The sequence below is a fragment of the Mustela erminea genome, chromosome 10 (genome assembly GCF_009829155.1).
Source record: "Mustela erminea isolate mMusErm1 chromosome 10, mMusErm1.Pri, whole genome shotgun sequence".
Classification (NCBI taxonomy): Eukaryota; Metazoa; Chordata; class Mammalia; order Carnivora; family Mustelidae; genus Mustela; species Mustela erminea.
The window spans coordinates 6,884,899-6,909,292 of record NC_045623.1 but is presented as its reverse complement, the minus strand read 5'-3'; the positions used below and the strand labels follow the sequence as shown (position 1 = coordinate 6,909,292).

The 24,394-nt window shown below is 38.0% G+C and overlaps 1 protein-coding gene across 7 annotated transcripts in view; it reads right to left on the bottom strand.

Moving 5' to 3' along the window:
• The window catches only part of NOTCH2 (notch receptor 2), a 195,294-nt gene that overhangs the window by 102,637 nt on the left and 68,263 nt on the right, over nt 1-24,394 (bottom strand). For all 7 annotated transcript variants that reach the window (XM_032303040.1, XM_032303045.1, XM_032303046.1 and 4 more), the window contains one exon: nt 23,810-23,891. In XM_032303040.1, the coding sequence (XP_032158931.1) occupies nt 23,810-23,891 (82 nt within the window). The remainder of the gene's footprint in view (nt 1-23,809; nt 23,892-24,394) is intronic.

Genomic DNA, 24,394 nt, shown 5'->3' with positions numbered 1-24,394 from the left:
GCCCATTTTTCTACTATGTAAATTCAGCTTCCTGAACAGTACATTTCTGCTTTTCTTGTAGCAGTATTTCAGAAAATGTTAATCTTGGTTCCCACATTAGGCTGAATGCTTCCAAATTAAAAGTTTCCCACAGGAAAAGAATTTTACGCGGAATTGTGAGGCTGGGAATTATCTTCTGAAACTCCACCTCACTTGGTTTCTGTGTGTTCAGGTTTTTCACCCCTTCCCATTCAAATAAAGCAATAAACACACATGTATTTTAATAAATCCAAACCAAAAGAGAAGCTGCACTGGTACTAGTTTTAAAGCTGTTAATTCATGGCATCATTCATCTTCATCAAAGACTATGAAATCAGTAACCACTGCAATGCGAAACCATGCTTTATTTACACAAGAATTTGCAAACACCCTTATCTTCCAGTTTACAGTCGGGGCTCATTTATCAGAACTCAAAAGCTGAACCAAGCACCCAGGCTCTTCAATCATCACTTGAAAGATTGGGCAAGGGCACACAAACAGTGTTGAAAGACTTGTGTTGCTGCTATAACAGAAGGTGGTCTTCCCTCTGTCTTCTAGCGCTTATTCAGTGCCTGCCATATTCTACTGCACTGGACTCTGAGAAAATGTCTACTTCTAATTATAACATGGCAAACATACTCTAAACATTTGAGTTAACAAAAAGCACCCTCCACGGTAATCGGCAAAAATGAACGAGTTAAGCCAGTTGTTGCTAAGCTATGCACCGTATAGTCATTGCAAGGAATCTGCAAACACAGAGCACTCTCTAGGCTACTAAAGAATGTCCTGTGTCCATATTTAAATGGACTGCAGATACTGTTATGATTATTAAAAATATAAAGGTATTATATAGTGGCTACTGATTTTTTTGGTGGATTTTGGTACTATGCATTGCATTTCAAACAAGAAATTAAAAAAAATGGTTTCAATTCAAAATTATCTCTCCTTTATGCATTTCTCTCTTTCAGCTCCCAGAACATGCTACAGTGCACCACTTCTCACCTCCAGACCTTTGTACATGCTGGTCACTAAGCCCAAAACACTTTTCCTGACCCTCTTCTCAGAACTAAGCCCTAAAATTCCTTCAGACTTCCGCTTAAATGTTCTTCCTCTGAGAAACAGGCTTGAATCCCCCACTACATACTCCCATAACTCTAATAGATCATATCACTCATTATCCTTTAACACACTAAGAATTGTTCATCACCACACTAACACCGTAATTGGTATACAGAAGGCTTTCAACTATTCTCAATGCAAGTGAGAAGAAAAATGCAAGGGTCCATGGAATCCTAAAAGGCTCTCTAATCACACCCAAAGTTTGGGAACCATCAGGTTGAACTATTTATCCAAAGGATTATCAAACCTGTTAAGATTCCTGATATGGGGAGGGCTTCTTAACCCCCACTCACCCCTAACTCATTCAAACTGGACTAGCCAACCCCATATGGAGATTTTTTTCAACCAAATCAAATTATTTTCAATTTTCCCCCAAAATATGAAGTTAACTAAAACACACATGTATGCATACACGCATGTGCACACACACACAAACACAAACACACAGTCATCTTTTCTCTTGTAGTTTTATTATTCCTTGATAAAATACTGGTTATATGAACCACCAGAAGCCTGGAGTCCTGAGGAACATGACACCCTACTAAGTAGCCTCAGTAGCATGAACTGCTAGATTCTTAAGAGAATGAGCAGTAAAAATTAAACAAGATAACAGAGAAGAAAAATGAGTATGGGTGCCTGCTTTCTGTTCCCCAGCATGAGTAGATGACTGCCTTAAAAGTTCTAAAGTTCAGAAGAAATGTCTGAAAGTAAAACAGTTCTAAAAGCTAATGGTTTGGTCTGAAAAGATTCCTAGTTGAAAAATAATTGTACCCAGGGGTGCCTAGGTGGCTCAGTTGGTTAAGCATCCAACTCTTGATTTCCTCTCAGGTCACGATCTCAGGGTTGTGCGTTTGGGCCCTGCACCGGGCTCCAAATGGGTGTGGAATCTACTTGAGATTCTCTCTCTCCTTACCCCCTCTAAAAAATAAATAATAATAATAATAATAATAATTGTACTCAAATCGTATCAAACCAAACCTGAATGTAAGAGAAGGCTGGAGAAAAATCTGCTTTTCTTTAAACTTGAAGAGGATTAAAAAATATTCCTTTGTAGTTTCTTAATAAATCATTCTCCCCAAAAAAGGGGGGAGGGGAGACTCACACATGTAGGTATGCAAAATTGTTCCATGGATAATTGGAAATTAAATATATAATATCAAAATGCTCTGAAACACTACAAAACCCCACTTAAATTTCCTTAATTAGAACCACAGATAATAAAAATAATGGACATAATAGGATAAGAAATTAACAATGTCTAACCCTACATTAAGACAAAAACTTCCCTTGGGGCACCTGGGTTGCTCAGTGGGTTAAAGCCTCTGCCTTTGGCTCAGGTCATGATCCCAGGGTCCTGGGATCGAGCCCAGGGTCCTGGGATAGAGCCCCGCATCGGACTCTCTGCTCAGTGGGGAGCCTGCTTCCTCCTCTCTCTCTGCCTGCTTCTTTGCCTACTTGCGATCCCTGTCTGTCAAATAAATAAATAATCTTAAAAAAAAAAAAAAAGGACAAAAACTTCCCTTAAGATAAGATCATGGCCCAGGAGGTAAAAAATTGGTTCTTGGGGGTCATTCTTAGTTATTACAATGGTTTATGGCCTTCCAAATAGCCACAGTAGATAAACAAATATGCAGTATATCTGTGGTATTAAAACTGCATTGGGGGTAAGGGGGAATTAGGACCAAAAATCCTAAAAAGGCTTCTTTGGGGCAAAGAGCGATAATGATAAAAAGACTGAAAAACACCAAGATAAATATATAAATAAAGTAATTTCTAGCCTATTATCTGGCACTTCATAATTCTCATAAATGTTGAACGGAATAGAAAAGTTTCCCACAAATGATGCCTATATTAGTACACAATTGATCCTTGAATGAAATGAGTTTGAACTTGGCAGGTCCATTTACATATAAGAAGATTTCTTTCAGTACAGTACAGTACCATAAATGTATTTTCTCTTATGATTTTTTTAATAACATATTCTCTTCTCCAACTTACCTTACTCTAAGAATATAGTATAAAATACATATATAATACAAAATATGTATTAATCGACTATTTATGTTATAAGTAAGGCTTCTAGTTAATAATAGGCAATCATAGTTTCCACGTAATCAAAAGTTTCGTGGATTTTCAACTGTGCAGGACTCAGTACCCCAAAGGTCTGTGTTGTTTAGGAGTCAACTATGTATTCAAATCCAACTGTCTTAAAAATAAAGTGTTCCTTGACTTTGGAAGTTCCTCGACTTTACTATATAAAATCAAAGTCTATGGCTCTATAGGAACAAAATGAAAATCCTACAAAACTAGGGTCTAATGAGAAAGTTTATCTGTGGTTTATCGATCTTACTAATTCTTTCAAAGAACAAGCTTCAAGTTTCATTAATGTGTTCTACTCGATTTCTGGTTTCTAATTCATTGATCTCTGCTCTAATCTTAATTATTTCCCTTCTCATGCATGGGTTAAGTTTAATTTGTTGTTGATTCTCCAGATTTTTAAGGTGTAAAGATAGTTTGTGTATTCAGGACTTTTCTATTTTTTTGAGTGAGACTTGGATAGCTATGTATTTCCCCCTTAGAACCGCTTTTGCTGTATCCCATAGGTTTTGGATCTAACCAAAGAGGTTAAGGATCTATACTCTAGGAACTACAAAACACTCATGAAAGAAATTGAAGAAGACACAAAAAGACGGAAAAGCATTCCACGCTCATAGATCGGAAGAATAAACATCGTTAAAATGACCAGGCTGCAATTTATACTTTCAACACTATCCCAATCAAAATACCAATGGCATTTTTTCAAAATGCTGGAACAAACGATCCTAAAATTTGTATGGAACCAGAAAAGATCTTGAATTGCCAAGGAAGTGTTGAAAAAGAAAAACAGGGCACCTGGGTGGCTCAGTGAGTTAAGCCTCTGCTTTTGGCTCAGATCATGATCTCAGGGTCCTGGGACTGAGGCCTGCATCAGGCTCTCTGCTCAGCAGGGAACCTGCTTCCCCCGCCCCACCGCCTGCCTCTCTGCCTAGTTGTAACCTCTCTCTGTGTGTCAAATAAATAAATAAAATCTTTAAAAAAAAGAAAAAAAAAAAAGCTAGGGCATCACGTTGCCAGATTTCAAGCTATATTACAAAGCTGTGATCACCAAGATAGCATGGTACTAGCACAAAAGCAGACACATGGACCAATGGAACAGAGTAAAGAGCCCAGTTATGGACTCTCAACTCTATGGTCAAATAACCTTCAATAAAGCAGGAAAAAATATCCAATGGAAAAAAGAAAGCCCCTTCAATAAGTGGTGCTGGGAAAACTGGACAGCTATATACAGAAGAATGAAACTGGACCATTCTCATATACCATACACAAAGATAAACTCTAAATGGATGAATGGCCTCAACGTGAGACAGGAATCCATCAAAATCCTAGAGGAGAACATAGGCAGTAACCTCTTCAACATTGGCCATAGCAACTTCTTTCAAGACATGTCTCCAAAGGCAAGGGAAACAAAAGTGAAAGTGAACTTTTGGGACTTCATCAAGATGAAAAGCTTCTATACAGCAAAGGAAACAGTCAACAAATCAAAGAGGCAACTCATGAAATGGGAGAAGATATTTGCAAATGACACTAAGACAAAGGGCTGATATTCAAAGATCTATAAAGAACTTCTCAAACTCAACACCCAAGCAACAGACTAGTTAAAAAATAGGCAGAAGACATGAGCAGACACTTCTCCAAAGAAGACATACAAATGGCTAACAGACACATGAAAAAATGTTCATCATCACTAGCCCTCCAGGAGATTCAAATCAAAACCACACTGAGATACCACCTTACATCAATTAGAATGGCAAAAATCAACAAGGCAAGAAACAACAAATGTTGAAGAAGTTGTGGAGAAAGGGGAACCCTCTTACACTGTTGCTGGGAATGCAAATTGGTGCAGCCACTTTAGAAAACAGTGTGGAGGTTCCTCAAAAAATTAAAAATAGAGCTACCCTATGACCCAGCAATTGCACTACCGGGTGTTTACTCCAGAGATTCAGATATAGTGAAAAGAAGGGCCATATGCACCCCAATGTTCATAGCACCAATGTCCACAATAGCCAAAATGTGGAAAGAGCCAAGAGGCCCTTCAACAGATGAATGGATAAAGAAGATGTGGTCCATATACACAATGGAACATTACTCAGCCATCAGAAAGGATGAATACCATTTCTCCATCAATTTGGATGGGACTGGAGATTATGTTAAGTGAAATAAGTCAAAGAGAGAAAGTCAATTATCATATGGTTTCACTTATCTGTGCAACATAAGGAGTAGCATGGAGGACTTTAGGAGAAGGGAAAAATGAAGGGGGAGAAATCAGAGTGGGAGACAAACCATGAGAGACTATGAACTCCAGAAAACAAACGGAGAGTTTTAGAAAGGAGCGGGGAGAGGGATAGGTGAGCCTGGTGATGGGTAATAAGGAGGGCACGGATTGCATGGAGCATGGGGTGTTATACGCAAACAATGCATCATGGAACATTATATCAAAAACTAATGATGTACTGTATGGTGACTAACATAACACAATAAAAAAATTTTAAAAAAAGAAAGTTTATCTGACATACATCTAGATACCATACAAATTATTTCTTTTAAAAATACAACACTATCATTATTTTACATATTCTTGCAGTCTTCTAAGAAAAAAAAAAAACAACAGCAAAGCCCACAAACCCACATCATATGGAAGACACTAGCAGCACACAGCTCTTAGCCTACTGGTGCCTATACTTGGAAGCATACTTTACACCACTTATTCTGCTGGGATTGGATTTGGTTTGTTTATGTTTTCTTCTAGATTATAGGCTTTTGAGAGCAATTATTAAAACCATCACCATAATCAACCCAAAAATCTTTCCACACAAAGGGTAACTTTCATGAAGTTAATGCCATCAGCATTTATTACTTTTATGACAGTAAGAGGACAGTTATTGTCCAAAAAAAGTAATGTTTTCATTTATTTTATTAATACCACTCATTAATTTAACAGTATAGACCATCTCAACTAAAGAAAAGCAGCATCAACCAAAAACTGACACAGGAGGATTCAGATATAATTCTTTGTTCTAACTTCAGCAACATCTGGCTCAAGAACTTCTTTTGTATGCTTAAGAAACAAAACAAAACAAAAAACCCAACTGACCACAAAGAAAGGCTCTTCCAGTTTATACCACATGTGCTTGGAAGATGCTTCAAGTGACTATAGGCTCTAAGGTAAAGGTCGGCAAATATTGCCCTGGATGAATACCAGATGGTTTTGGATCTCCACCCCAGGAACTGGCTTTTCCATTTTTTAAATGGTTACATTTTAAAGGGATATAATAGTACCTGTATAATATCCTCAATTTGTCTCTTGGCCAGTAAAGCCCAAAACATTTACTATCTGTAACTTAGAGAAAAAGTTTACTGAACCCTGCTCTAATGCCATGACGGGAACTAAAGTATATGTAGGTAAAAACACTTTCAAAACACGTGCTTGAAATTTAGGTAACTTTCTGTTTACCAGAAGTTAGGCCACTCTAGAAACACATGTAATGAAGTATGTTTCAGATAGGCAATTTCAGAAAGGCAGCTGAATGGTCAAAAGATCATCACTGTCACCTGCCACAGCTCTGCATAATTAGAACCAAAGACAATAAAAATAATGGACATCATGGGAAAAAATTATGGTGTATAACCCTGATACCATGACTCATGACAAAAAGCACTACTTACCTTAAGAGGACCATGGCCCAAGAGATCAAAAAAAAACTTAGATATTACAATGACTTATAGCCTTCCAAACCAGAGAAACTATCAAATAAGCATGCTGAAAGTGTACATTCAAGTTTACTCAAAGTGAACATAAAGGAATTACCCCGAAAAGACGGAGTAATAAGCAAAACAGACACTGTGAAACCCGAAATGGCCCAGGCTGGACCTGTACTTAGCAACCAAGTTGAAGCTAAATAAAATCTCCCAAATCTAAACCAAAGCAGCATGATGGTAGACACCATAATATAAATCACAGCCCAACCCACGTTTTCACACTAACTCTGGGGAGGCACTTTACTTACTAAACTGGGTCAAGGCAAAGCCATACCTGATGTGGCTCCATTCTCCTGAATCATTCCTCTTTAGAAAACCCTTGCCTGGTGGCAGGTGAGATGTATTTAGGACATACTTGAACAAATATATTTTTTAAAATATGTATTACATATATACATATAAAGTCATGAGGTTTTTTTTTAATTTCAGTAAGAATAAAAATGTAACTAGGATATTGTTTTACAAATCTCTTACTTAAGACTTCAGCATGCTCCCAGATCATTTTTTTTTAAGATTTTATTTATTTATCAGAGAGAGAGAGGGGGAGAGAGCGAGCACAGGCAGACAGAATGGCAGGCAGAGGCAGAGGGAAAAGCAGGCTCCTTGCTGAGCAAGGAGCCCAATGTGGGACTCGATCCCAGGACGCTGGGATCATGACCTGAGCCGAAGGCAGCTGCTTAACCAACTGAGCCACCCAGGCGTCCCTGCTCCCAGATCTTTTTTGATAGAGTGGCTCCCCACAAACTTCTAAGCCAGCTCTAGTTCTGCCACTAGATATTAACCTTGTACCAGCCCACTTTAACTTCTCTGAGCTTTAGCCTCCTCATGTATTAAAACATGCTAGGACAGGGGCGCCTGGGTGACTCAATGGGTTAAGCCTCTGCCTTCAGCTTGGGTCATGATCTCAGGGTCCTGGGATCGAGCCCCACATCAGGCTCTCTCTGCTCAGCAGGGAGCCTGCTTCCCCCTCTCTCTCTGCCTGCCTCTCTGCCTACTTGTGATCCCTCTCTGTCAAATAAATAAAGAAAATTTAAAAAAAATAATAAAACATGCTAGGACAAAAAACTCTAATATTCCCTTTAGCTCTGAAATTGTATTATTCCATTTTGTATGTTCCATGGCCCCTTGGATATTCATATAGGATAGACCTCCCTTATGAGGAACTCAAAAAGAATTTCTACACTGTTTTGTCTCATGGAATGTTAAAAAACAAAATGTATAGCTAGAGTTAAAATTCTTGGTCTTTAAAACTGCCTCACAAAAGCACTCAGGTTTTTTTTAAAATTCTCCTTTTATCTCTCTCTAGATAATTAGATAGATACATACATAGCTCTATTTAGAGACATAGATACATCTATACACACATACATATACATGTTCACTCACATTAGTTCCTTAGGGGTTCGTACCAAGAATGAAAGGAAATAGTGCTGAATCTTTAGATCCTCTAGAGGAGTGTAAAGAACAATTTTTAGTCCCAGTCTACATTCTAATCACTTATGTAATCCAGGGGAGGTCAATTGGCCATACTAAGCCCTGGGCTCCTCATATATAAAACATAATGAGTAAGTAAAGTGCTTGTCAAAGTCCTTTTAACCTTCTAAGTATGATAACTCTACAATTTTGGCTTTGAATCTCCTCAGCAACACTGTCCAAGGATGTTAATGCTTAGAGTCAGTGCTTGTGTGTGTCTTCACCACTTATCCACTCCGAGATGGGGCTCCTGGCACAAAATTTGTGCCTTGTCCTCTTCCATCCTCCATGCTGCCTACCTGTCACCATTCCAAATGCACAGACACATTCAGTGCTCATCAGTGTAAATGAACTCCTGCACAACGCACACTTCCAGCTAACCCCTCACGGGAAGCATAAAGAGGCAAAGAGTAATACATTTAAACAAGATATGGAGAATAAATAAGAATCCTGAACTTAGAAGGAAAGAAAGACCTTATCATCTTTTCCAAAACAGGTGGTGAAAACATGAGAGCCTGTTTTCGTCAGACCAGAATGTTGGTAGACACCACAAGACTCTTTATGGAATTGGACCTGCTGATAAATCTCACAAGGCTAAAAATGACAGATGCATGTCTAAAATAATGGTCTGGGAAGATCTGTCCCAAATTTAAACTTGCAGGGAATAAACCACTTAAATTCATGTAGGACCTTTTTCCAGATACCATTTTTATATATCTTCTCAACACAGCATAAATGCCTATCATTTTTCCACTCTTGATGCTCTCATTAATTCTCATAAAATTTAAGAAAGAATAAGTGATGTCCTATAATCAAAGAGATTGCTTCTGTGGAGACTAATTAGGAACTCCTGATACTCAGTGTCAGCCTTTGCCTGGAAGGAAATGAGTCAACTTTTCATTAGTAATCACGTTCTCTCCATTTTTTAAGAGTGACCCAGAAATGCAAGACCGTGAGTTTTAGCAGTATGAGCCAGAGAATCAGATACCACAGATATTATATACAAATAGGACTAAGACAGAAAATTAAAGTCAAAGAGGTTCCTGAGGTATTTTTCAGGATGACTGAAGTTTCAGAAGAAGCCCACTAAAATAATTCATCAAGGAAATGTGTCTGGCTTACACAAGAATGGGCATTTCAAAATCTTAAAGGAACAGGCAATTAAATGGCTAAGGCCCTACCATGGTCTTGCCAAGAGACTCATACAAATGTTTTCCACACAGAATAGGCAGCTCTGGTTTATTCTGGATAATTGAGGGTTTGGATATGTACTATATAATCAGAGGAAACAAGCAGTAAAGGACATGAGCTAATTTGGGCTAACCAAAGACTTGGTTAACAGATGCTTGCTTACTCTGGATCCCTGCAATGAACGAGATCAGGCCAATGATATGCTGGACAGAAGAGGTCAGAGGATGGGATACCTGAATTCTCAACTAGGAGAATGAACTATGCCATATACGACAAATGATCCTATTCTTAATGTCTGTTTTTCCATCTTTCTCCTATGTTAACCCATTCTTTTTCTTGCCTCAAAGATTCTTGCATTCTGAATTCCCTTGTAAATGGTGTCCACAAGCTTACCTGGCTACTTCTGAAAACAGCATAAAAATCAAGTCAAAACCAAAAAGTTCTAGGAGTAGGAGAGGTGACTGCTCCCAGCTGCCCTCCCTTCTTGTCTCCTATGGTCTTCCTGCTACCCCTCACACTAGACATTTTATCTTTAAGCATTCAAGCCAACATGTATTAAAGGAATGATTTTTTTTTAAATCAGTTATCTATCACCATGAAACCAGATGAATCCACACACTGGTTTAGTAAAACTTCAGAAGAGCAACAAGATGTAGAAAAGTTTTAAAACTATGTCATTAAGAGGGGGCGCCTGGGTGGCTCAGTGGGTTAAAGCCTCTGCCTTCAGCTCAGGTCATGATCCCAGGGTCCTGGAATCGAGCCCCGCATCAGGCTCTCTGCTCAGCGGGGAGCCTGCTTCCCCTTCTCTCTCTGCCTGCCTCTCTGCCTACTTGTGATCTCTATCAAATAAATAAACAAAATCTTTAAAAAAAATGTCATTAAGAACAAAATGATGAAAATATTGGTAATGATTATTCCAGGAAACAACGGCACTTCTGGTCCCCTTAAGTCTCTCTCTACTTCCATCCTTCAACTACCCATCTCCATCATATTCTCAGATTTATAAACTAAGTGATCCACTAAAGACCCTCTGATTTTAATCTTCTGTCCTGTAGGAGCTGCTCCCTTGTCTGACTCTCCACAGTTTTTATCATCTGTGCTGACACATCGGATAGTTACAGACCACTGTATTTTATACAAAATGTATGCCTCATCTCCCTAACAAGATGGCAAGATATCAGAGGACTGCCACCATATTTTACATGAGAGAAACATGACATTCATTAGCAGTCACTCCCAAGGTATTTCAGAGTCACAAATAAGTCAGAGAACACAAGCCTCTTGGGCCTTTGTGTCTATTCACAATACCTAGCACAGTACTCAGTCAATGTAGCCACCTCAACAAATACTAGATTGATGAAAATTAAACTTTTCTTTGAAGAGTGTTATGGACTGAATGTTTGCATCCCTCCCCCCGCAAATTCATATGATGAAACAATAATCCCCAATATAATGATAGTTGGAGATGGGGCCTTTGGAGATAATTACGTAGGTAAAATCACGAGGTGGGGTCCTCGTAATGGGATTAATGCCCATATAAGGAGATGAGGGGACCACAGCTTTCTCTCCCTACTATGTGAAAATATATATAGTGAGAAGGTATCCATCTCACCAGGAAGAAGGTCCTCACAGGGAATTGAATCTGCCAGTGCCTTGATCTTAGATTTCTCAGGCTCCAGAACTATGAGAAATAAACACCTGTTGTTTAAGCCACCCAGTCTGTGGTAGTTTATTAGAGTAGACTAAGCTGATTAAGACAAAGAGTAAGAATCCTACAGTGCTTCAGTCTATCTGACCTTCAGTGTTCGGGATACAGGATTATAGACACAGCAAGTAAAGGAAAATGGCCTGAACCTAGAGATTCATTACCCTAAAGCCACTATGCTACGTAAGTCCTAATCTGGTTATTTTCTCATTAATACCTATGTTCTCCTCATACTTATGTGAAGAAAAAAATTGGATATGATGTTCCAGTTGGATGGGTTCACTGAGTAATACCACCTTTCACTGAACTAATGCCCTTATTAATTAGTCTTTGCTTTGACTTTTCTTGCATAAAACTCCTTTGATAAAGATTCAAGTAATTGTTTGTTTAGGAGAGGACCATTTTAAACAGAAGATAACTGCATTAATAAGGGAAGCCTGAGGGCAGCATATAAAAATCAGTAAGACATTTTTGAACATGGAGCATGAAGTGCCAGCAAAGATTATTGACAACAGATAAAGAGAATATAGAAAACTTTGGGAAGCCCCAGATAAATTGTAATTTACCTTACATCAAAACGTAAAAAAAAACAAAAAACAAAAAAAAACAAAAAATCATAAAGTAAAACAACTAAGACAAATACAAAAACAAAAAATTCACATAACACACACACAGAGAAAGAGAGAAAAGAGACTGTAGGAATGGAGGAGACACCAAATTTTATTCCTAGCTACAAAATTCTAAGCTACAGGACGTTTAGAAGAGCACTTAAAGAAAATCTCCTTTAACGTCCAGTTAGCTTAATGAAAAAGAAAGCATTTGGAAATTTTTAGATAATTACATTTTTATCACATTCTGATATCCCCACTCCTCTGTATTCAATCTTGCTAGCCTTGATGAAAGATAGACAGTCAAAATTTAAAATGAAGTACTTAATTAAGCTACGCCAGATCCTGGAAGAAAAATATTTCTCATCCTGCTTAGTCACAAGAAAAAAAGGGAGAAAAGAATTCCTACATGAAATTAATGGTGCTGACATGGAACAATAAGAAAGAAACTTTACAGAGGATTATGGTTAACTTGGAGACTGTGTTGAAAGAAGCCTAGCTAAACTCACATCTATTCATGCCAGGTTTGCAGGCCAAAATTATTCGATTTAACTTATTGGCAATTATCCAAGACAGGCAAAAGGATACAGGCAGAGTCTAAGAATCACCTTCTCCTACTTCTTTACCTAACACTTCAGTTTATAAAGGTTCAAACCTGAAGAATAAAGGTGAATTGAAAAAAGTATAGGAATCCCATTGTTCCATATTATAAGAACCTGATAATCAAAACTTACTTTATAAAAAACTCCTCAGGGACACCTAATGTATTTGTTAAAGGATTTTTCAAACACATAGTGGTTAATAAGAATCACTTCAGAATGGTACTGTTAAAGTGTCCAGATCTCGTGTCCTAAATAAGGAAAGCCTCACAGGACATATATCTGCACATCTGTTAACTCACAATGCAAATGTACGGCACTATGTTTAACAATGTGTGACTTTTGACCTGGCAGCAAAATTTATCAGAAGTTGTTGAATTTGACCAGTCCAATTTCACAGCTGCATAAAATCTGTTTGGACTTGTTCACTTTCCATTAGGAAAAAGAATAGAGAAGTTTCAAGTTTTTCCATTTAGTTTTTTCTACCAAAGACCATTTTAATAGATAGTATCCTCTCTCCCCACCTTCATTGCCTTCTTATATTTCATCTGCAATAATTGCACTGAGCTTTCACATCAAAGGCCACTTCTCAGAAATGCAGCATTACCCAAGCCTGGCCCAAGTACACTCACAGAGCTACAAGCAGGTTTAATACTCAAATATTATGTCAGCTGCCCAGGTCTACCTAATGTTACTGCTTCTGTTTAAAATCAGGAACTATGTGGAGTTATAATCACATTCCTGACCTAAAGAGTCACTTCAAGTCTTTTAAATGTCCCATATTTCCTTTTCAGAAAGACATGTTTGAATTACCCACTTTAAAACAGATAGGTTTTGGAAGGCCTGGGTGGTTCAGTCAGTTAAGCGTCTGCCTTCAGCTCAGATCATGATCCCGGAGTCCTGGGATCAAGTCCCACATTGGGTTCCCTGCTTGGTAGGGAGCCTGCTACTCCCTGTGCCTGCCTCTAACCCTACTTGTGCACTTGCTTGCTCTCTCCCTGACAAATAAATAAATAAATAAATTTTAAAATAATACTAAAATAAAATGAAATAGGTAATTTTGCCCCATTTTACTGATAGGCAAACTGAGACTCAGACTGACAGCCCATTTTCCCAGAGTGTGTATTAGGTCAGCTACTTAAAAGATATGTGATCATATAGACCAATATTCCTGATGAGCACAGATGCAAAAATTCTCAACAAAATACTAGTAAACCAAATCTAACAATACATTAAAAAAAAAATCATTTACCACAACCAACTGGGATTTATTCCTTGGTTGCAAGGGTGGGTCAATATCTGCAAATCAGTCAATGTGATACATCATATCAATAAGAGAAAGGGTAAGAACCATATGATCATTTCAATAGATGCACAAAAAGCACTTGACAAAGTACAACATCCATTCTGGATAAAAACCCTCAACAAAGTAGGTTTAGAGGGAACATACCTCAATATAATAAAGGCCATATATGAAAAATCCACAGCTGACATCACCCTTAAAGGGGAAAAACTGAGAACCTTTCCTCTAAGGTCAGGAACAAGACAAGGGTGTCAACTCTCACTACTGTTATTCAACATAGTACTGGAAGTCCTAGCCACAGCAATCAGACAACACAAGGAAATAAAAGACATCCAAATCAATAAGGAAGAAGTAAAACTTTCATTATCTGCAGATGACATGATACTATATATATAGAAAACCTGAAAGACTCCACCAAAAAACTGCCAGAACTGATAAACAAATTTAGTAAAGTCACAGGATATTAAATCAATGTATAGAAATAACAATTTGAAATTGGTATTTCAAATACCAATAATGAGCGGAAAGAGAAATTAAGAAAACAATCCCATTTACAATTGCACTAAATATAATAAAATATTTAGGAATAAACCATACCAAAGAAGTGAAAGATCTCTACTCTAAAAGCTATAAAATACTGATTTAAGAAATTGAAGATGACACAAAGAAATGGAAAGCCATTCCATGCTCATGGATTGGAAAAACAAATATTATTAAAATGTCTATACTACCCAAAGCAAGCTATACATTTAATGCAATCCCTATCAAACACCAACAGTGTTTTTTACAGAACTAAAACAAGTCTAACATTTTTATAGAACTACAAAAGACCCTGTATAGCCAAAGCAATCTTGAAAAAGAGAAGCAAAGGCATGACTAGGTGGCTCAGTGAGTTAAGCATCTGCCTTCAGCTCAGTTCATGATCTTGGAGTCCTGGAATCGAGCCCATGTCAGGCTCCCTGCTCAGCAGGGAATCTGCTTCTCCCTCTCCCTTAGCCCCTCTCCCTGCTTATGCTCTCTCTCACAAATAAAATAAAATAAAATAAAATAAAATAAAATAAAATAGAAAAAAGAAAAACAAAACTGGAGGCATCACAGTTTCAGACTTCAAGTTATATTACAAAGCTGGAGTAATCAAAACAGTATGGTACTGGCACAAAAATAGACACAAAGATCAATGGGGGAGAACAGACAGCCCACAAATGAACCCATGACTATATGGTCAATTAATCTTTGACCCAAAAAAAGAACATCCAATGGGAAAAAGACAGTCTCTTCAACAAACGGTGCTGGAAAAACTGGACAGCAACATTCAAAAGAATGTTGCTATACTCAAAAGTAAATTTAAAATGGACTAAAAATTTAAATGTGAGACTTGAAACCATAAAAATTCTAGAAGAGAACACAGGGAGTAACCTCTTTGACACTGGACATCAGTCATATACACATTTTTTCTAGATATGACTCCCAAGACGAGAAACAAAAGCAAAAATAAATACTGGGACTGTATCCAAATAAAAATCTTCTGCACACAGAAGAAAAATAATCAACAAAGCTAAAAGCAAGCTACAAAATGGGAGAAGATGTTTGCAAATGACATATTCAAAAAGCTTAGTATCTGAAATACATAAAGAACTTATAAAACTCAACACCTGGAGTGCCTGGGTAGCTCAGTTGATTGGCCAGCTGCCTTCAGTTCAGATTATGATCCCAGGGTCCTGGAATCAAGCCCTGCATCGGCCTCACTGCTCAGCAGAGACCCTGCTTCTCCCTCTCCCTCTGCCTGCTGCTTTGTCTCTTGTGCTCTCTGCCAAATAAATAAATAAAATCTTAAAAAAAAAAAAAAAAACTCAACACCCAAAAACAAATAATCCATTAAAATATAGAGAAATGAAAAGATATTTCTCCAAAGAAGACATACAGATGGCCAAAAGACACATGAAAAGATGCTCATTATCACTACCATCAGGAAAATGCAAATCAAAGCTACTATGAGACATTATCTCACACCTGTCAGAATGGCTAAAATCAACACAAGAAACAACAGGTGTTTTAAGAATGTGGAGAAAAGGGAAGCCTCTTGCACTATCAGTGGGAATGCAAGCTGGTGCAGCCACTGTGGAAAACAATATGGAGGTTCCTCAAAAAGTTAAAAAAAGAACTACTTTATGATCCACCAATCGCACTTTTGGGTATTTACCCAAAGAATTCAAAAACACTAATTCAAAGGGATCCATGCACCTCTATGCTTATAACAGCATTCATTATAATAGCCAAGATATGGAAGCAGCCCAAGTGTCCCATCAACTGATGAAGGGATAAAGGTGTGGTATTATATGCAATGGAATATTATTCAGCTATAAGAAAGAAGGAAATTTTGCCACTTGCAATGACTTGGATGAAGCCAGAGAATATAATGCGAAGTGAAATAAGTCGGTCAGAGAAAGATAAATACCATATGATTTTACTCATGTGTGGAACTTAAGAAAAAAACAAATGAGCAAAGGAAAAAAGAGAAATCAAGAAATAGACTTGGGGCGCCTGGGTGACTCAGTGGGTTAAAGCCTCTGCCTTCGGTTCGGGTCGTGCTCCCGGGATTCTGGGATCGAGCCCCGCATCGGGCTCTCTGCTCAGCAAGGAGCCTGTTTCCTCCTCTCTCTCTGCCCGCTTCTCTGCCTACTTGTGATCTCTGTCTGTCAAATAAATAAATAAAATCTTTAAAAAAAAAAAAAAAGAAATAGACTTCTTTTATTTATTTATTTATTTTAAAGAAACAGACTCTTAATTGTAGAGAACAGTCTGATGGTTAGAGAGGGGAGATTGGTTCAATAGATAATGGGGATTAAGAAGTATGCCTGTCATGTTGAGTACAGGGTGACTGACATATGAAAGTGTTGCATCACTATACTGTACACCTGAAGCGAATATAACACTGTATGTTAACTTTAAAAAAAAAAAAAAAACCTTCAAAAAAAATAAAAGTATGTGGGGCACTTGGGTGGCTCAGTGGGTTAAAGTCTCTGCCTTTGGCTCAGGTCCCGATCCCAGAGTGATGGGATCAAGCCCCACATAGGGCTCTCTGCTCAGCAGGAAGCCTGCTTCCTCCTCTCTCTCTCTGCCTGCCTCTCTGCCTACTTGTGGTCTCTGTCTGTCAAATAAATAAATAAATAATCTTAAAAAAAAAAAAAACCTTCAAAAAAATAAAAGTATGTGATTTTGGGAAAATTATTTAACTTCTTTGAGTTTCTATATATACTCATCAGTAAAACAGGAATATATAAAAAGGCTAACTAAGCACAGAGCCTGGCATATAAGTGCTCAATAAACACTAGCTAGCATAGTATTCTTTAACTTGCCAAAGGTCTGATTGCTAACAAGAATTAGGGTTCAAACTCTAGTCCATCTGGCATAAAAACCTATGTCCTCTCCACGCTGCCAGGCAGGGCTCATTCAGATGCCTTAATCCACAGAGCAGTACCACAGTGAACCATACTGAAGTCTGAGGCAAAGGAAAAGTCATTAATACTGATTTCTTTATCTAAAATTTGGATATTTTTATCACAGTTTTTTTGCATTAATTTTGATATTCTGAACTACTACACTAAACTGTAACTGCCCGGCTAGTTCAGTCAGTAGATAAGAGCATGAGACTCTTAAAAATATTCTATACCTTGGTAACTGGGTTTTCTGACACCCTCTAAAATTTTACACCTGAGATGAAAAGCCTCACTCACCTCACCCTGGTCCCAGCCCTACCAGTCACCAACAGTTTCTGCTCTACATTACAGTCACTTCACAATTCACTTTGCATTAGTCTAGTAAGACTCATTCTGAAGCTCTTTAAAAAGTCCAGGTGATGGGGGGCCTGGGTGGCTCAGTGGGTTAAGCCTTTGGCTTAACCAAAGTTAACCGGTTAAGCCTTCGGCTCAGGTCATGATCCCAGAGTCCTGGGATCAGGCCCCGCATCAGCCTCTCTGCTCAGCAGGGAGCCTGCGTCCTCCTCTCTCTCTCTCTGCCTGTCTCTCTACTTGTGATCTCTCCCTCTCTGTCAAATAAATAAATAAAATCTTTTTTTTTTAAGATTTTATTTATTTATCAGAGAGAGCGAGGGGGAGAGAGCGAGCACAGGCAGACAGAATGGCAGGCAGAGGCAGAGGGAGAAGCAGGCTCCCCGTTGAGCAAAGAGCCCGATGTGGGACTCGATCCCAGGACGCTGGGATCATGACCTGAGCCGAAGGCAGCTGCTCAACCAACTGAGCCACCCAGGCGCCCCATAAAATCTTTTTTTAAAAAAAAAAAAGTCCAGGTGAAAGAATCGATAATTATTTTATGACTTCCCAGAGTGTGAACTAATGTGATAACACTATCAATTATTTGCAACTACTACCACAGACTTCAGTTATCTGTTATATGTGGTATACATAAAGAGCATAAAATAATTTCTGAACTAATAGCTGCTTAAGTATCACATTAAAAAAAAGATTACTCTGTGAAAGCTATTTAGTGAGCAGAAGACAGTATTCTTCATTTTATGGTAAAGATAAAAGAACTATGGGAAAGTGGCCAGGCTTCTGCTAGCATCTCCCAGAAAAACTCTATATATGATGTTCTGTTGAATAGGGCACGCTATCCAAGGACTCTTCTTGCGGGAACCAGTTTCAGCACAGAAGAAAGAGAGAGTGATTCAACAGCTGACATTTTTCCCAATGTACCTCTTTGATCTGATATTTTCCCGAACAGCACTGAATGCACTAACAAGGTGAGTAAAAGGGAAGATGCTGAGTCAGCCATGACTTTTGAAAATGCCTTTCTAGGAGAGCACCACAACAACACAAATATTGATAGAGCCTCCTCTATTCTAAGTCAGGCTCTAGAAGATTTCAAGTGTCTCTATTCTCTCCTGACTATACAGAAACATACCAAGAGAAAAAAGAAGGCAATAGCTCTAGTTTTCTTGAAAGGCTTTAGGAGGCCTGGACCACCAATATTACTCCTAATCCTGGCAAGGAAAGTTTAGTTGTTAATGTTTACTATTTCTTATAGCTAGTAGACAAATTTTAGGTTAATTGTGAAACAAAGTTATACTTTATAACATTTTATATTTATAATGATTTACTTTGTTTACTCTGATAATGTAAAGTAAAAATAATTTATTTTGATAGTGATTACTTTAAAACGTAGTTTCTATGTAGCTACTTTGGCAAAAAGTAGAGATTCTGAAACACAATCACCCATCCACAGGAACCTAAGTAACTCATGGTGACTTTCCAGTGTTCAATAAACACTGTGCTAGTTACCTAAGCAGCATGTAGAGTTTTTTGAAAGAGTCCTTTATAATGATAACTTTTATCATTAAAAATAATGGCAGAGTAATTAGATCAATTCTCTTGCTTACAATAATTAGACACTGTGGACAAAGATTAAAGGTACCAAAGAGTAATCAAACCAGGCAGAAACTGGGATATGAGCCTCAAAAAAAGAAAACCAAACCATATGAAATGTACATTTACATAGTTTTTTCCCTGAAGGTAGTCCTCGGTCCATGCAGCACTGAGGAACAGAATACAAGCAGAAAATGGGAGTCTTACTGAGCTGAGCAGTCAAAATATCTGGAATTGTCAAAGCAGCTAGAATTTGGAGGAGAAATCCCCCTGGAAAAAACAGAGCCACAGAGCAGATAGCCCTAAAACATGTATATGACTCCACTAAAATCCTTAAATGATTCCTGGCTGTGCATGAACAAGGTATTTAGGAACCCAAAGGAAAGCAAGAGTTGGAACTGGAAGGCTGAAGAACTGAGCATGGTTCTGGGAAGTTAGAAGTTTGAATTCAAGTCCTACTAAATTAGAAGGGTTTGAGGAACACCAGGCTTGACAAGCAACTCACACTTCCCACTGATCCCCCAAGGGGTCATACCTTGAGAGTAAGGACCACATCCCAGGACTAAGACTTAAAATACTGTCAGACTAAAGGCAAAACAGACCTGCCAGAGCAAAGCCTAAAATCAAGCCTTCAAAGGATCAAGGTGATCTTCCAGTGATGCGATGGTCTGTTAGAACAAAACTCACCATTCTTTAGCAGAAGGTAAACACTAAAATGCATCACTCACAATGTCTAGTAAATAACAAAAACTACCATAAATGAGAAGTAAAGGGAAACTATACCCAGAGTCAATAGAAAGAGCTGTTAATACAAACATACCCAAAGACAACCCAGAGGTTAAGAACTGACAGATAGGACTTCACATAACTATAAGTATGTCCTTAAAAATGCATATATTGTGAACTTTACAAATCAAAAACTTACCCTCCCCCAACATTCTAGTGAACTTGAGTTACCCATGATTTTCAATCAAATCGGGATTTGGAATGGTTTATCTTTGAAAGCCTGAGACAAACAACTTGAAAGTGATTAATGACAGCCAAACTTAATTATATATTTACACCTCCCAGTAGGACAAGGGAGAGAATAAAATGTCTTATCTCTCTGTAGTGAGAGGGCTTTATTAAGATCCGACAACAACTATTTAGGAGCAATAATTGAGTTTTATGCAAGATTATACAGGTTCTCCTTGTCTGGCATCCCAATCTAATCACAGACTGATAGAATACTTAGGCTCCTAACAGTTAGAAAAAACAGCTGAGCTGTATACAATACTAACCTTTTAAAGTACTTATCCTCATCTGTCAATGTGATCTTATCAAGGATTTCTATAATTTCTATAAACAACTATTATATTTTAGCTGAATCAGTAGCATTATGCTCTTTAAACAGATAGTCAGATACCTTCTACCCTAAAACATTTTCCATTAATTCCCGCCCTCCCACCCCTGTAAAAAAGAATTTGGCTTCAACTTTCTTTTCCTAATCCACTAAGCAATCTCATGAACAAAAAAATAATCATATGCCCTGCATGTCTAATGTAATTTTTATAGAACTTATGTTCTAATATCCATTTACCATTAAAATAATATAAAAATATATAAAAATAAGCAGGATTACCTTCTTTCCCTAAGGAAAAAAGCAAAATTGGTGAAGATACACTGAAAGTCCTGCTAAGTAGATGTTATTTTTGCTTAAAATTTTGCTCAATATCTTATGGCATTGTCAGGATGACTGAGTTGGCCTCCTTGATATTGTTCATGCTCTTCCTATATCCACTTTATGTTGACACTAATGTTGCTTTTACCAATGTAGAGAAATATTCTCTTTTTACAAGTTTTGTTGCTCATATTGGTCTCCCAAAAGGACAGTCTGGCTCTTTTTTTTTTTTTCCTTACTCTTCCTTCTCAGGGGCTTGTTTCCCTCACACAGGGCTGGAGGACATCTGAGGGACTCACCCAGAACTATATCCATAAGCAACCTATTCCATCAACAATAACAAGCATTCACAGACAGATTTTGGGCAGCTCCATTTTTGTTAGCCATAAAGTGTGTTCCCTGTTCCCTAGCAGTGCTTCTTCCAGAGACCAGGGGTAACTCTGTCTCTCTCACTTTGGAGAATTTGAGACTAATGGCCCACAAAACTTCTTTTGCCCAAAAGTGACCCTTAGTGTCCTCTCCTGGTAAAATGCTCAGAGACTAGTCTCTCTTCCTACAGCAGACCACAAATACATAGGCCAACACTTAGAACCTATTTGAAATTCCCCTAATAAGTCACCACATTGAATTATGTTCAGATAGAACTAAAGTACCTCTCCGTATAGTACCACCATACTAAAGGCTGTGTGAAGCAAATAAAATTCTCAGAGGAGAGGACAGTATCTTCTTATTTAAGACACAGATTAAAAGAACATGTGAATGATGAACTCTATTGAGGACCTTTTGCTTCAGGAAAATACTGTTAAGCTCTAGCTACATATCAGGCACTATTTTAGGCACTAACTATACAAAAATATATAGGACAAGGACCTCGAAATCCAATAGGAGAAACAAATACATCCACAAATGATCATAATTTAATGGGTTAACTACCACAAGAGGCCTGGATAGCAGAATAAAACAAGTAACTATGACACTGGGTGCCAAAAAGGGACTGAAGATTTTGGTAGCAAGTTCTAAGGCATTAAAATAAAAGTTCCTCCCTTTTATTATCTCCAACTGTATTACCATTCTGAAAGAAGACTACATCACATTTTTGTTTTTTGTTTTCCAGCTAGAAAAACTACGTGAGCAGCTCATTATCAGTTAAAAAATAAAAAAATTTTTTCATTCCCAGTATTACCTTTATTCCAATGCAAGCAACGTACGGTTAAACTTTACCGTCATCTGGAGTGCCTGGGTGGCTCAAGGTCCTGGGATCCAGTCCCACATTGCATCCCCCGTGTCCATTGCCTCCCCCGTGTCCCCGTGCCAAGCTCCCTGCTCCTGCTTCTCCCTTTGCCTCTGCCTGCTGCTCCCTTTGCTCATGCTCTCTCATTCTCTCTCAGATAAATAAACAAAATCTTAAATTAAAAAAACAACTTTACTGTCATCATAGTTTAAAATATTGTCACTCTGCTCAAGAGCATAGTGATTTTATAAAAATCCTCACTGATGGCATTAAGGAACTTAGATCCTGAGATGCCTGGGTGGCTCAGTCAGTTAAGCATCTGCCTTCAGGTCAGGGTCCTGATCTGAGACCCTGGGTCTCAGATCTCAGGGTCCTGCTCAGTGGGGAATCTGTTTCTCCATCGGCCTGCTGCTCCCCCTGCTAGTGCGCACTCACACACTCTCTCTCCCCATCCCCGCTCTCACAAATAAATAAACAGTTTTTTGTTTTGTTTTGTTTTGTTTTAAAAAGGGAACTTAGATCCTGGTGTCAGAATGGACTTGACTGGAACCAATGTCATATTATGTTTATGTTATTCAATTAAATACCCAGAAAAGAAATAAAAACATGTTGGATAAACTCATTTAAAATGCTTATCAAGCAAGTATTGCTACTGAAGCAGAGGATAAGTGTACCCCATGCAAGTGTTAAAGAAAAGTTACATTATCAATCTTATTTCCCATGATCTAAATACAATGAATACATGTTCCTGTCAAAATTTTTCAATTGAAGGATGGCTGAGTGGCTCAGTAGGTTAAATGTCTGAATTTCTCTCAGGTCCTGATCCTAGCATCCTGGGATCCAGTCCTGCACTGGGCTCCCTGCTCAACAGGGAGACTGCTTCTCCCTCTACTTCTCTGCTTGTGCACTGGCACTCTCCATCTGACAAATAAAGAAATGAAATCTCTAAAAAAATAAAATTTCAACTGAGCCAGAGCCAGAAGAAAAAAAATACAGTCTGTAGGACACAAAGAGGAGCTATCTATGAGATAATCTCACAGGCCTCCTCAAAGAAACAAAAAATATAGCTAAACTAGGTGTGGGAGAAAAAGAAAAACTGCTCTTGAGAACCAGCCTCTACTGCCTGGTCCTGTTCCATACCCTTATTCTTGTAAGCCCATAAAATGACCTTCACCACAGTACCTGCTCCCCATCTCATCCCTACTGGTGCATATACATCTTTCTCACGGTCTCTTTTTTAGGAGATGGACTTTTTTACACCAGAAAAATAGTTTCATGTTGTAATACTCGCTTACACTAGGCAAAATTAAAGTTAGTATCTATTGTGGTTTGACTTAAAAACAAGATCATAACTAACATGTTGAGGAGTGATCCTAAGAATGTATTCAATATACATTAACTAGCCACTCACTGAAAAGTCTTTTTCATAATGAAAAAGATAGTGATAAGATAGGAAGAAGTTCTTGTTAATCAATTATCTGACATCTACATCGTTCCATCCTCATCCTCCACAAAGACTACATCAGAAAAGTAAGAGAACCAGTAACATTTCACAGAAGTATTGAAAATAGAATTAGTAGAACCAAATCTTGCCCAGGGTTATACTGAGGAAAAATAAAATATATAAAAAGGAAAGAAAAAAAAAAGAGAGAGAGAAAAACTTACTTGCAATATCCTGTGCCATTGTGGTAGGTAACACACACTCCCTCATTTACACAGGGCTCATAGCCATCCCGACACTGCAATGCTAAAAATAAAAAACAAATACACATTAGAAATAAGTCACTAATCATAACCCTCAGACAGCAAAGAAATGTTACCCAATCCAGGTCAATATTCGTTCCCAGATCCAACCTGATCTGGGTTTCCCTTTAGAGCTTTCATCAGGTTTTTTGTTTGTTTATTTTGTTTTGTATTTGTCCTTTGGCTCCTGAGGCCATAGAAGCATGGAAGTTCATCCTAGGAGTCTCTGCCTACAATAACTACTTTACAGTACTGAATGATGCTCTTAATTCTCTGTGCCTCTATCTTCCCAGCTGTTGCATCCCTATCTCCCAATGATACTAAAGAAAAGTAAAGCTCTTAACATCCACAACATGCACAAGCGTCTTGAAATTTGAATACTTCAGATAAGCAATGTAAGGATTCATCAATGAATACTTAGGAAGCCTTGGGTAAATACTAGGTCACCACGATACTAAAGAATTACATAAGCCTTCAAGTGAGGTTTCAGAACAGACCACTTTAATA